The 12,697-nt window shown below is 39.3% G+C and overlaps 1 protein-coding gene across 5 annotated transcripts in view; it reads left to right on the forward strand.

Moving 5' to 3' along the window:
• The window catches only part of LOC105200821 (zwei Ig domain protein zig-8), a 308,484-nt gene that overhangs the window by 186,377 nt on the left and 109,410 nt on the right, over positions 1 to 12,697 (forward strand). For all 5 annotated transcript variants that reach the window (XM_011168567.3, XM_011168568.3, XM_011168569.3 and 2 more), the window contains one exon: positions 3,597 to 3,784. In XM_011168567.3, coding sequence (XP_011166869.1) covers positions 3,597 to 3,784 — 188 coding nt within the window. The remainder of the gene's footprint in view (positions 1 to 3,596; positions 3,785 to 12,697) is intronic.

Below are 12,697 nucleotides of genomic sequence, written 5' to 3' on the forward strand. Positions count from 1 at the left end.
TTTATTTTTGCGGAAAATGCATTAAATTATTTAATTGGGTTGCGGTTAAAAAAACCCTCCCACTTTAGATTTATACAAAAAAAAAAAAAAAAAAAATTGGATGGTACCTTTATTAAATGATAAGGTATATCCCATGTTTTTAAATAGAATTTGCATTTCTTCTAAATTAAGTTAAAAGCAAAACGCTGGTCATGGGCGTATGACCGAACGAAAGAAAGGAAATTGAGGAAATGGGACAGATTGCGAGGTCTTGGAAAAGTGGTCAATGGCGTTGACTCATAATTAAATTAGCTTGAGCCCATTGTACGAGCATGGTCGGCTCTTGTAACCCGTTCGTTCCAAACTTGGCCAATTCTAGCGGCCTTCCGTAAGAGCTCGAATTTCTTGTCGCCAAATAAAACAGACCCGTCGAAATTGCTCGTAGCCTTTCGCTAAATTTAATAAAGAAACTTGTCGCGCGCGCGCGACTCGCTACAAGAAAAGTTTCGTTCGTTACATACGCCGCAATCACGATGAAGCGTATTTGTTCCACATACGTACGTAAAAGATAACATTGTATATAATATTAACGTAGCCCGCGAAGGGAATTCGACGAGTTTATCATTATCATCGTCATTTTTAGATCAGCGCGGAAATAGCGATTGGGAATTGAGTAAAACCGCGCATAAGATTAAAATCAACACTGACAACTACGAGTGATAACATTTCACCGGTGATTAAAAAGGATATCTCATTATTCTTTGAGAGATGTAACGCGAGACTTTGAAAGCTCATTGCTGTTTTATCATTATTATGACAGTTTCGTCTGTGAACGCTAGTCTTTACTAAAGAAAACGTTACGTTGAAACTCTCGCGGACGCTTTCCATTCGTATTTGATATTTCTGCCATGGTAACCGGCTTCGACATGTATAATTGATTATCGTTTCTGGAAAGTTTTGTAGCCCGTTCGTTTTATGTCTTTGTTCAATGGCAGAGCGACAGGATTCTCGCGTGAATATTATCTAACGACGCGGCGACGGGACGGGGCTGATTGCGCGAAGAAGCGCGAAGGGATCGGGGAGTGAAGGAAAACGGATTAACGTTGAGTAACACCGTGGAGAATTCGCGATACGAAAGTCGCGGATAAAGTTCTGCAGCGGCCACCCGAGGGGATAACCGGCGACGTTCGGAAGCGCCTAAAGTGTCGCTGCTAAGAGAAAACGGGCCGGATTATGCGCCCGCCGTCGCCGTCGCGCCGAGATTCAATATTTGCCGCATCAGCCGCGAGCGCGTCTCCTCGTGTAATCACGGCCTAATCAAGAGCGACGAAATTCGATTATATACTCGCCGAGTTCCTGGCAATAGAGCGTAACTAGCGTATGATAGCGAGGCTCGGCGGAAACGAGCCGGGCTGGCCCGCTCGACGCTACCAGCCGGTCGGTCACCCTTTTGGGATCGCAGCTGCAACGACAGCCAATTATATCTTCTCTCTCTCTCTCTCTCTCTCTCTCTCTCTCTCTCGCTCGATCAGGTCGACTGAGATGAATAAGCTGCGCCGCACAAAAGCGTAATAATTCGTAGCGTTAGCTACTTTCCAAACACCTCGGTTCGTTTAAAGTCCGTTTGAACGAGTTTGACAAATTCGAGGCGGCAATAGAAAGCGTGGCGATGACCGGGTTCATCCTGTACACGCATGGGTGAGCAAGGTAATTGCAAATTACATTTTTAATTCCGACAAAATTCTGCCTTAAACGTAGGACATTCGCCCTGCGCGAATCATCGTAATTAATTTCTGCGTGGATTTCTACGTGGGCCTTCTGCAGAAGGCGAACGTGGTTCACGAAGCGAGCAAGTTCTTAAACTTGCGAAAATTAGATGATATCATCTTGAGAAAATTATTTCCTTGTCGTCGATTCAACGCGGAAGTTGCTGAACCGATAAACAATTCTCGTAACTCCCCGGGGTGTCCGCGACGATGATACTTTGCTACGAGAAGTTTATTGCCAGCTTACTCGCAGTTCAAAACACTTAACTCGGATAAACCGAGTTAAGTATAAATATTTGCGCCATTAATCGATCGATTTTCTCAACGCTCTTTTTCTTCTTCTTTTCTCGCATTAATATATCCGATAACGTTCGATTAGACGAGCGATATAGAATGGTAAAAATAAAAACTTGAATTTCCTATTGAACTATTTCGTACACGTGACGTAAAATTTTACATATTCTCCTGTTTGTAAACTATAAGATAATTGTATTAAGATAATTGTATATCAGACAACTGCCCAAACTTTATTAGTGTTTTTCGAAACGGAGAAAATTATTTATATTGCTGTTCTGTTCAACGATTCATTTATCGTCGGTATTGCAATGCATTTAGCGAAGTTTAATTGAATAAAGCGAACTAGCTTTCGTCAGAAGAAGTGCATTACGCGATGCACACGCCATTTTCCTTTGTCCGTTGCGCGCTATTATTGCGGTGTCGCAATGGAAACATCTTTGCAGTATAAAAATGATGACAAAGAGATTTTCTTATTTTTTGTTTTTAAAACAGAGAGAGAGAGAGAGAGAGAGAGAGACAAAAGTGCAAAGAAGAAAAAAACAGAAAAGCAGAATCGTTGACACGAGGGTAGGTTATCTCTAAATGTCAAACAGTAAGAGGCAATGCGATCAATGACCTTGTAGCGATAAGCGAGCGCTTGTTACATTGTAATCCCGCTAATTATGATATCAACTTTTTTTCCACAATTTGTCGTACAATTTACGCATTTGAGACTATAAGTGTCGTAGTACTGGATTGTTTCCTTTATTTCGATCAAATTTTATTTATCAATGGTTGACGTTCATTTAATTAAAATCTCAGACCTCATCCTCGGTCTTTTTCATTAATTACTTGCGTATTTGCGCATTCGCGCACTCTTGCTCTTTAACGAGAAACCGTTACGCTTTGCAAGCTCTGCTTTCTAACGAGCATAATTAATAGTTTAACATAATATGGTAACTACTCATGCAAGCAATGGTAATATTACTATTATTATTATTATTATTATTACTGTTATTATTATTAATATCATAATTATATTCTATGATATATATAGTGTTTTGTTGCATATTATAATACAAACGAATAAACATTATACGTATTTTCTTTCATGATAGCATCTACTGTTAATTATTTCATTTTAATTTTCCCTCGTCGTTATAACATTTTCATTAAAAAAATTGAATTCGTTGAGAAAGGTTATATTTCACTTTAGATAATAAAATACATATAACGCGAAACGTAAAATTTCATGATAGGAAAATCGATTTTGCATTTAAAATTTTTATTCACTGCGAGAATAATTTTTTTATTAACGGAACAAGTTTTTCCTTCGTTTGTTGGAGAACTCGCAACGTTGTTTCCTGAATGGTAATGCGTGACAACTGCAGTCGCTGTTGTACACAAGGAGATTCGTTTCTTACGTTTCGCTTCTCGATATTCGGCATGCAAGAATCGCAGGAACAAAGAATACGTATGGTGCTTTAAGATACATCGCCGCGAACGAATGTCCTTTTTCGTTCAGCATCGAAATTGCCGCATTTACACAGTTTCTTTCGGTTTCTCGTGTTTCAGAAGTGCACTGCCACAACATGCCATACGGCGGCAGCAGCAAGAACAGCGACACATACAACCAGAATGCTCTGGAGGAGACCACACGATCGGGGCCGTATTTCGACAAATCGGCCTCGAAGAACGTGACCGCCCTGCTGGGGAAGACCACGTACCTCAACTGCCGTGTCAAAAATTTGGGGAACAAAACGGTGAGTAAAAGAAATTCGCATATTTGCAAAGAAAAGAAATCTGTATTATTCGCTTGGTATCTTTTCTATTTATATCAATTTATTTATATCAAAAGCGTTACGGCACAATTTCCTCGGATTATTTATAAATCGACGCTGTATAATGTCACATTATAATAGCGCGATATTATATTCATAAAATATTAACTTTATAAGGCGACTTGTTAATTCAAAGAAAAGTGCAACGGAACGGTGATGAGGTAAATACTGAATCAGGAAAGTAATTTTACTTTTTGCGTGCAATATAAAACTTTTTTAACATTTTATAATTTTCAAATCGTAATGTTACTGCGTGATAACTAATTTCTTTCCGGAGGAAAGAAAAGTTACAATTTTTATACTGAAAAGAGAAATATTGAGAAACTTTAAGAAAAAAAAATGAAGAAAGTAACAATATTAACGGTAGAGCTACAGAGAATCCGGTTCGCGTTTTTGTCTCCTGATGAGTCAAAGGTAGCGAACGAAACCAATTCGACATTACGAATCGGAGGATTAACTTGGACCAGTTACAAGCGTGTAGAATTTAATTCAACGATGCGGGATGACGTAGGGACATAGGGATGCCTCTCTTTTTCCCCTCGCGATAAGATCTCGCTAATGGAAGGATACTAAAGTGACATGTTCGCGGGAGTAGATTAGGGACGACGCGGCCGAGAGAAGATTGAACGACATCTATGTAAACACAGCAGATTCTACGTTTTCTCCGGCCCAGTCTGAGTGAGGCGAAATATCGAGTGTCAATATTTTATCGACACAATGGGGCGTCACCTGTCCCGGGCAAACTGCAGGGGTTACCGCCGGAAGTGCACTCGGGCATCAGCGCGACACCATGGTCTCTCGACAGTGCCATTGAACGAAGTGTGCAGGTGTCTTTAGTACATGTATATGTATAATGTTTGGTCGTTGTAGCAGCCGTGCAATTAGGGCAGCTGCAGACGGAGCTTTGCGCAAAGCAAATAGGATTATAGAGCGTGGCATTATGAGTGGCGTCGATAAAATTCAGATTGATCTCGCGTCTCGCGGCCAGGCAGCTTTTTTTTTCCCGCAAGCTAGCGGAAACTCGTAAATGCAAAACGCCACATAATTCTCGTGTACTAATGGGGTGAATCTTGTTTATTTTATTATACGCCGCCGTTTCGATCACGTTATCGCACTGTAGAACTTTCTCTTTAAACATTCGTCATGTGCGGTGTAGTCTCGTTAAGCCCTAAATGGGAAATATTTTATGCCGCTCGGTGTACGCATTAAGCAAATACGTCACATATACGTGTTGGGGATGTTATGACGGCAGACGAATTCATCGTTAAGGATTAGATATAACTCAGGGGTAAGCGAGGGAAAGATTGGCCTAGCCATAACTCACCCATAGTCGTCTCTTTTTGCTTGCGCGTCTCGTGGGAGCGATTAGATCGCTTGGATTATTCACGATAGTTTCCCACCAATTTATAGTTACCGAGACATATGAAAGAGTTAATATTGTTGACCCGTAGAATTTATCAAGTTTATACAATATTACGTTTATAATTTAAGTGAGACATGCTTGAAAAAATTATATTCAATTTATAAAAATTCTCTATTCAAGATCTGTTCATCAATAAATTAGAGACAGAATCTAATGTTATTTTAGCAAAGGTTGAAAGTGCAGGAAGAGAAATTATTCAAAGCTTAATGATAATCTTCAGGATCCATTAACTAATTTGAGGGACGCTTTAAACGATCAATCGTATTTTCTGTATTTTACAAAAAGCAAAGGACGTTTAAGAAACGTTGGGACATAATACTTTGTAACAATTGAATTGGTAATGCACGCCAGTTTATACAACGATGCAGCTGCTTAGTTGGTAGCAAGAAAAGGAGGAAACGTAGTCGGTATCGGAATCGACCGACTTTCGAATGCGACGTCCGGATTTATCGTTCTTGTGTGAAACTCGGCGAGGATCATACAGCGCCGGAGCCAGATTTATTGGGTGAGGTGTACGTCCGCCTCGACGAAGAAGAGGAATGCGTCGAGGTGCGCGGGGTCCTGGTACGGGCGTGTTCTACGGCTCGTGCTTTACTTAATCTATGAATCGCCAAGCACCGCAGAGTTCGACGTTCAAAAAGAGGCGCGGATTCATTCATATGTATGCCGCGTAACCCAGTTCGAAATCAATTCTGCTCGGGAGAGAGAGAGAGAGAGAGAGAGAGAGAGAGAGAGAGAGAGACAGAGGTGTGTGGCGTTGCCTCGAAACTTGGACGTGGCGTTTCTAGACATCGGCCGGCATTCCTGAGTGCTCTAATCTCTCACGAATTCTCTCTTAAAAAATTTACTATTACCATCGAGAATTGATGTTATTATAATTGGAAGATGTGCGTCTAACAGCTTGTAACATTCACTTTCTTCATAATCTTCATATTTTTTCCGCAATGTACATTTTTTTTCTTTCAATTAAATTTTTAACTAATTTAGTTAGATTTTCATAATATCTAAATAAAATACTTCTCGTTTTTCATTTCTGTTTTTACACTCGTTCATTGGGAAATTGGCATACGCGCCGTGTACTCATCTCATTTCCATGCCAAGCAAATATCGGCATCGGCAATACCGATATTACTCGTGTTTATTTTACCGATTAACTTAACTCGCCATCATAGTCGCAAATAGATATTTGATTTCTAAATCGTGTTTACTGTCAGCGTTCGCCAGAAGCTCATCGATGGCTTACGATTTGACCTGACGGTGTATTGGAAGTCTAGAGTCGAATCGAAACCGCACAGGAAGCTGTACTTGACTAAAGCTTAATTAAATTCAACGCTTAAATCTATTGGAGGAAATACAATCGCAATTGCAGATGAATAAAATAAGAGGAAACTTTTCTTATTTGTTCGTCTTTGGTGTTAAATTAGAATAAATAACTTGTTCTTTATCAAGAAAGATACACTTTGCGGGGAAACTTAATATGATCCGTGCATTAAAAAAGGGAAGAGATAAGGAATACGGATTCTCTGGTGATAGGTTCTTACGGCACCCCTTGAAAGCGGGAAGAACAAATGCCTGAAGAGAAATTTCTTTTCGTCATTGTAGTGAACATCGAATGGAGCGATGGAGTCGATTCGATATAAATGGAACGATTATCGCTATGCCCACCAGTTGACTTGCATTAATTCAAGATCAAAGCTTTCAATGAGCTGGAGCAAAGTGCTCTTGGGGCCAGAGACCTCTTTTAAATCCAAGAAACGAGCGCATTGTTACGTAAGGAAGCGAAATCCTTTGTAACACCACGAGAGCTCGTAATGAGCGGATAAAAGGCGCAGGCCGAGGCCGTCTATCGAGATTTCATCGATTACGATACGTGCTCGTGGACAGGGATTTCTCGTTCGATGACCGTTATCCTCCTGGAAATGCAACTTAACCCTTCGCGCTCCAATTACTGTCGAGAGCCGGGCTTGCTCTAGCCGACCTCTTTCGCTTATCATGCATATCAATGAGAACACGGATATCTCTTTTTAATTGCTGACTTAATGACGAAGATATCTAGAAATGTCGCATTAAATGAACGATGCTTAAGTAAACGACGCCATTATTACTATAGTATAATAAAGACATTTGCCAATCGATCGCTTCATTATATCATACGATTTTCTCTCTACTTTTGAAAACAAGTTTGGTTATTACAAATAAAAATAATAAAGTTGGCAGAAATAAAAATTACTGGCGTTACGTTTCGTTTCTTTCACTAGTAAAATCAGTAGACCTTAAATAGTCCGAAACGTCATAGAAATTTTCAGGTTTAAAATTGCGGACATTTCAACATTACCGCAAGCTTGTAATAACATTGCAGAAATTTTTTGTAGCTGCTATACAATATTGTAATCAATGTTTTAATGTAAGATTTATGCAATGTTTCTTTAATCTTTTAATGCTGGTTACGATTCTAACCTTTACTTTTTACAACAAATGTTATATTAATGATAAATATTATTAAAATATAGATTTTTTAATTTTAAACTCTTCCCCTTCTTTTTTTCCTTTCTTCTCTTCATCTTCATCTTTTTCCGTATTTAAAAACTCCTTTCTTCCTTTTTCTTTCATTTTTCATTTGATTTTTTTTCCTTTTTATATTCAACGTTTTATAATATCTATCCGTCTATTACATGTGATTTTTCTTGAAAGACAGAAAAGAAAATAATATTTTATTAAATAAATTTGTATTTTATATCAAAATTTTAAAATATTACACTTACTCCAGCGGTTATTAAAAATGTATATTATTCTTTTGTGTATATTTGCTCTCGTATTTTCTTTTTTTTATTCTTCATGTTAAATTCTTTCTTTTCTTTGTTTTCCCTTCTTTAAAAATTTTTTCTTTTATAACCTTTTTTATACAAATATATTTTTAACACTTTGGTAAAAAATTAATAAATTAAAGTTAATGTGTTTCAAAAATAATTAGTTAAAGTTAAAAATTAACTAAGTTAAGTTAAAAGTTATTGACTTTATTATTTAACTTTTAATTTTTTAATTACCCAAATGAGTTACGAGAGATTGTGACGCGGTGCGATGCAAAAAAATCTACCTGGTCGTTGCGGTAGTCTCACGCATCGAGAGAGACTCCGCATTACCCAAGGCCCGAGGCGCACGTGTACACCGTCTCTGTTAAAGCCCCGCTCGAGTCATTGACCGCACACGATCTCGTCAGACAGGCGCACGTGTGCGCCGTCTGGACGGCCTTCTCACCCCACTCTCCGTAAGCTGAGGAGAGTGGGGAGGCGGCCCAGACGACGCACACGTGCGCCTGTCTAACGGGACCGTGTGTGGTCAACGACCCAAGTGGGAGGAGGGGGGGCTTTAATCGGCGTGCACGCGCGCCTTGACTGAGCGGAGTCTTTATGACGTTTCGAACTATTTAGAATCGTCTACTGGTTTTTTTACTGGTGGAAAAAACGAAACGCAACGCCAGTAATTTTTACTTCTATTAACTGTATTATTTTTACTACAATAGTAATAACCAAACCCATTTTTTAACAGACTATTTGTATCCTTTATCTTTCCGTATTTTGGTTTCTTTTTGAAAAACTATTTTTTTCTTAAAATATATATCTTACATGTGCTCCATAATATTTTTACTTTAATTTAATTTACACGGTTCAATTGCCTCGCGTGATTTTTTATTTAATTATTCATTATTCGTCATATATCTCCATTGTAGCCAATTTTGATGCATTACACCGACCGATGTCACCGTCTGCGTATATGATCAACCCACCAATTTCGTCAACTTGCTTGATCCACAATATCTCCGGCATTTTCAGGCAGCGCACGCAGACTCGCTATCAACGTGATGCGAAAGACGAATACACGTGCGAACACTCAATCGAATGAGACGATAACGAAAAAGAGAGCTCCGATTCCATTACGTTTCCAGCATCTTTGACTGTTGCGGAAGTCGGTGCCGGTCATTCGCGACGAACAATCGGCCTCGTTCCTTTTCGGTGAACGTACATCGAGTGCTCTCAACCTAAAAAGACGCGTCCCTTGACAATAGTTTTCTATCGGCCTTATAATCTTTGCAATTGCAAAGAGTTGCCGCCGCATCGTATCAATTTCAGTCTTATCAATTGACAATCTCATCAACGGAATATTCTGCCGCGCTGTTGGTTTATTACTTCTAAATAATTATGTAATTATTTAAATATATTAACTTTCTTTTAGCACGCATTTAATGTTGGAATTAACCGCTTTAATTTAGTTAGAAAAGGAATGTTAATTTCGCACCTTATTTGACAGCAATTTCTCGACGCGATAATTAATCAATATTAGTCTAGGAAGTGAGGAAGAAGCCATACACGTTATAGTGTTTTATGCGTCTGCCAGCGCTAGGGAAACCACGTGTAAATCACAATTTTCGAGTTACCGCACTGTAAATACCGCAGTAAATCAAAGCTGTCCGTATAACAAAACTAAGTGTGATATATACGATTTTCGCGACTTTGAAATTGCACCGGGCCTTATTTAAATTGTCGCAATTTTGTATGTGTCCCCCGCGTGTCTCAATAATGCTTTATTTATCCCACTGTCGATCATTGAGAGTAGAATTGATTAAATAATTCGGTCCCTTTATATCGGAATAATGGCGCAATCTAATTTGTACGCGTGGGATAATGAGAATCGGCGGTAATCGAATATTCCTTTTGACCATGCGGAATTTATTTCATTGGTACGAGCGTCAAACACAAAAAACACACGTCATGTAAAACGATACAAGAATCTACATAATTGTTGTGACAATATTGCAAATATAGCTTTGCAAATAGATTAACTCTCCTTCCCTCGCTGTCGTGCGCGTGCCCGCGCGTGCGCGCTTCCGAAAATTAGTTATATTAATTACGCATTTGTTCGGCCTGATGAATTTACAAATGCCGAATATTGAATTAAATCGCGCAATACAAAACTGCAGGCGAATCGATTTGTTACCGCGCGCGCAGCTTGTAAATCGGGAGTCAGTGCAAACACAGTCAGTGCGGCGGGCGCGGGAAGGAAAGATGGAAACGTACTTTTAGTTATTTTGTTAAAACGACAGACGTACTTTATCTCGCCACACTTCGCAGCTCCGACACGACTCTCGCTGCACGTGTCACGTATACATTAGCGCGAGTTACTTTGTTCCGGATATATATCCCGGGAATATTTCCGAGGTGTTCTGAAGAGGTGCAATTTCCGCGGGGAGTAGACACGAGACACGTAGTTTCTTTTGAGCAAGTACTGGAGCGTGAAACGTCATTTGCTTATATGAGGATCGACAATACGCATTCCGCTGTTGAATTTAAGCTTTACTGATTACGAGTCGTTCCCGCTATACTTTGATCCTTCTTATCCCACCGGGGAAGGTAATATCATTCTCTCGTTTAACTTTGCAACTTGATGACTGTGATACGCGCACGCGATTCCGCGCCGCTCCGCTTCGTTCGTGCCTCGACAATTCTTAGTTGTAATCAAATGTATACGAGTGCGGAACACTCAACCTCGATTTTCGTGATTGTCGCGCGACCCTCACCCCTCCCTCTCGTTATACGGATTCAAGATGCAGATATCTACTGTATCTGTGTACTGTACCAAGAGAAAGAGAGAGGGAGGACATTAAATTTTATGCGCCACTCAATGACCTAGCGTAAGGAAAATGTCATTTATATTATTAAAATGTCTCATTAAAATTGATAAGAGTGCGGTCAATACGACGTTAGTATCTATACTTTGTAAAGGACATCTTTCAGTTTTTATTCTAACACAGATTCGCCTTATAACGCACGAATCAAGCTAGCGATAGTTACTCGCCTCGCGAATTAGGTCAAGCATCATTGGAGTATTCCAAAGAGAGATTTCAAACGAACGTCGATAAAGCTTCAACTGTACGAGAAATTTTGTTGCTCTCTCTCTCTCTCTCTTTCTCTCATATAAAATGATATCTCATATATGATAGATTTTCTTTTATTTAACTTGAGTTAAGAAGACGTTGCATCGGATTTATTAAAAGACTAGAACGTTTAAAGCTTCTAATTCACTATATCTCGCGCTTGTATAATAGTTATCTTGATACATTCTGATTTCGTCTTATAATGGCGTTTAAGGACTATTTTTCGTTGCAGAGAGCTTACGCTGCAGAATTTGGACATATATCGGCGAAATAGCGATCCTCTAGTAGTTTCTAGCTGATCACGAGCTAGCGGATGAGCTAGTGAACGAACTAGACGAGCGGCGCGGCGCGGCGCGGCCTTCTTTTCGCAGAATTTAGCTTAATAGCCGGCGCCTTAAAGAAATTACTGCCACGGCGGCCGTAAAGCACAGAAAAGTTTATTACACGGTCTCGCGACGAGAAACGAGCGCGGAGGATAGCGAACAATTTTGCCCGGGAAGATTAGTCCGCCGCTGCGCTGAAATAATCCCATAATGTATACCAAGGGAAGAAACCGCGGCCGCGGGGAGAACTCGGAACGACGTAGCACACTTCTTAAAATCCAAGCACGCGCCGCCGCGCCGTTCCCGATATTCGCTCGCCGCGGATAATCTACCGCCTTAATCTTTGATCTTAAATTCTCGCGTGTTAGCGCGCTACTCGATGACAGAGGACGATGCATCGCTACTAATTTTCGTCATTTATTATGCGTAAAATATCACATTTTAACAACGATGTTACAATGAGCGCTGCAGGAATTAATTGCAAAATTGCATAGTGTTACTAAGTTCTTTTTAAAATTTTTTAAATAAATTAGGCGCAGTTTGAGACATCTTTCTCCTTGCTTTCAAACAAATATCTTGAACAATTTTACTTTTTCCCGCAAAATGAGGACAGAGTGCCTTGTTTTTACAAGTCTTGAAACTAATGCTTCACCCGTAGCTCAATTTCAAACTGAATTACGATTCAATACAATTATATAATGGACGTAATGTATGCGAGTAAAGTTGTTAAATGGCTGATCTCTTTTGTTTGTATTCTGACATGTTCGACAGCACTGTATCATGAATAGCGAGCGAAATAACAACGAAAAGCACCGAGAGCTTCCAATTCCACGTCAGCCATAGTCGAAAAATGAATATCTAAACTGCAAAAAAAGAGAGATATTTATAACGAGCTGCGTTTTCCGTAACGCATTTGGCAAATTCAAGAGAAAATTATTCACGAGTAAATCTCTCTGCTACACACTATTAATAATTACACAGAAAATACATAACGTGTACAAAAATTACAATAATGAAGATAACATTGTGATCTCGTAGAGAAAGATTATTACTTTTGCAACTGTGTAACGGGGTTTCCCAAGTTTAAAATACATTTTTAAAATATTTTTAATTACATTATAATTAGACGCGTGTACTATAAAAAAATTTATTTTAATTTT

This window comes from Solenopsis invicta, chromosome 2, assembly GCF_016802725.1.
Source record: "Solenopsis invicta isolate M01_SB chromosome 2, UNIL_Sinv_3.0, whole genome shotgun sequence".
Lineage (NCBI taxonomy): Eukaryota > Metazoa > Arthropoda > Insecta > Hymenoptera > Formicidae > Solenopsis > Solenopsis invicta.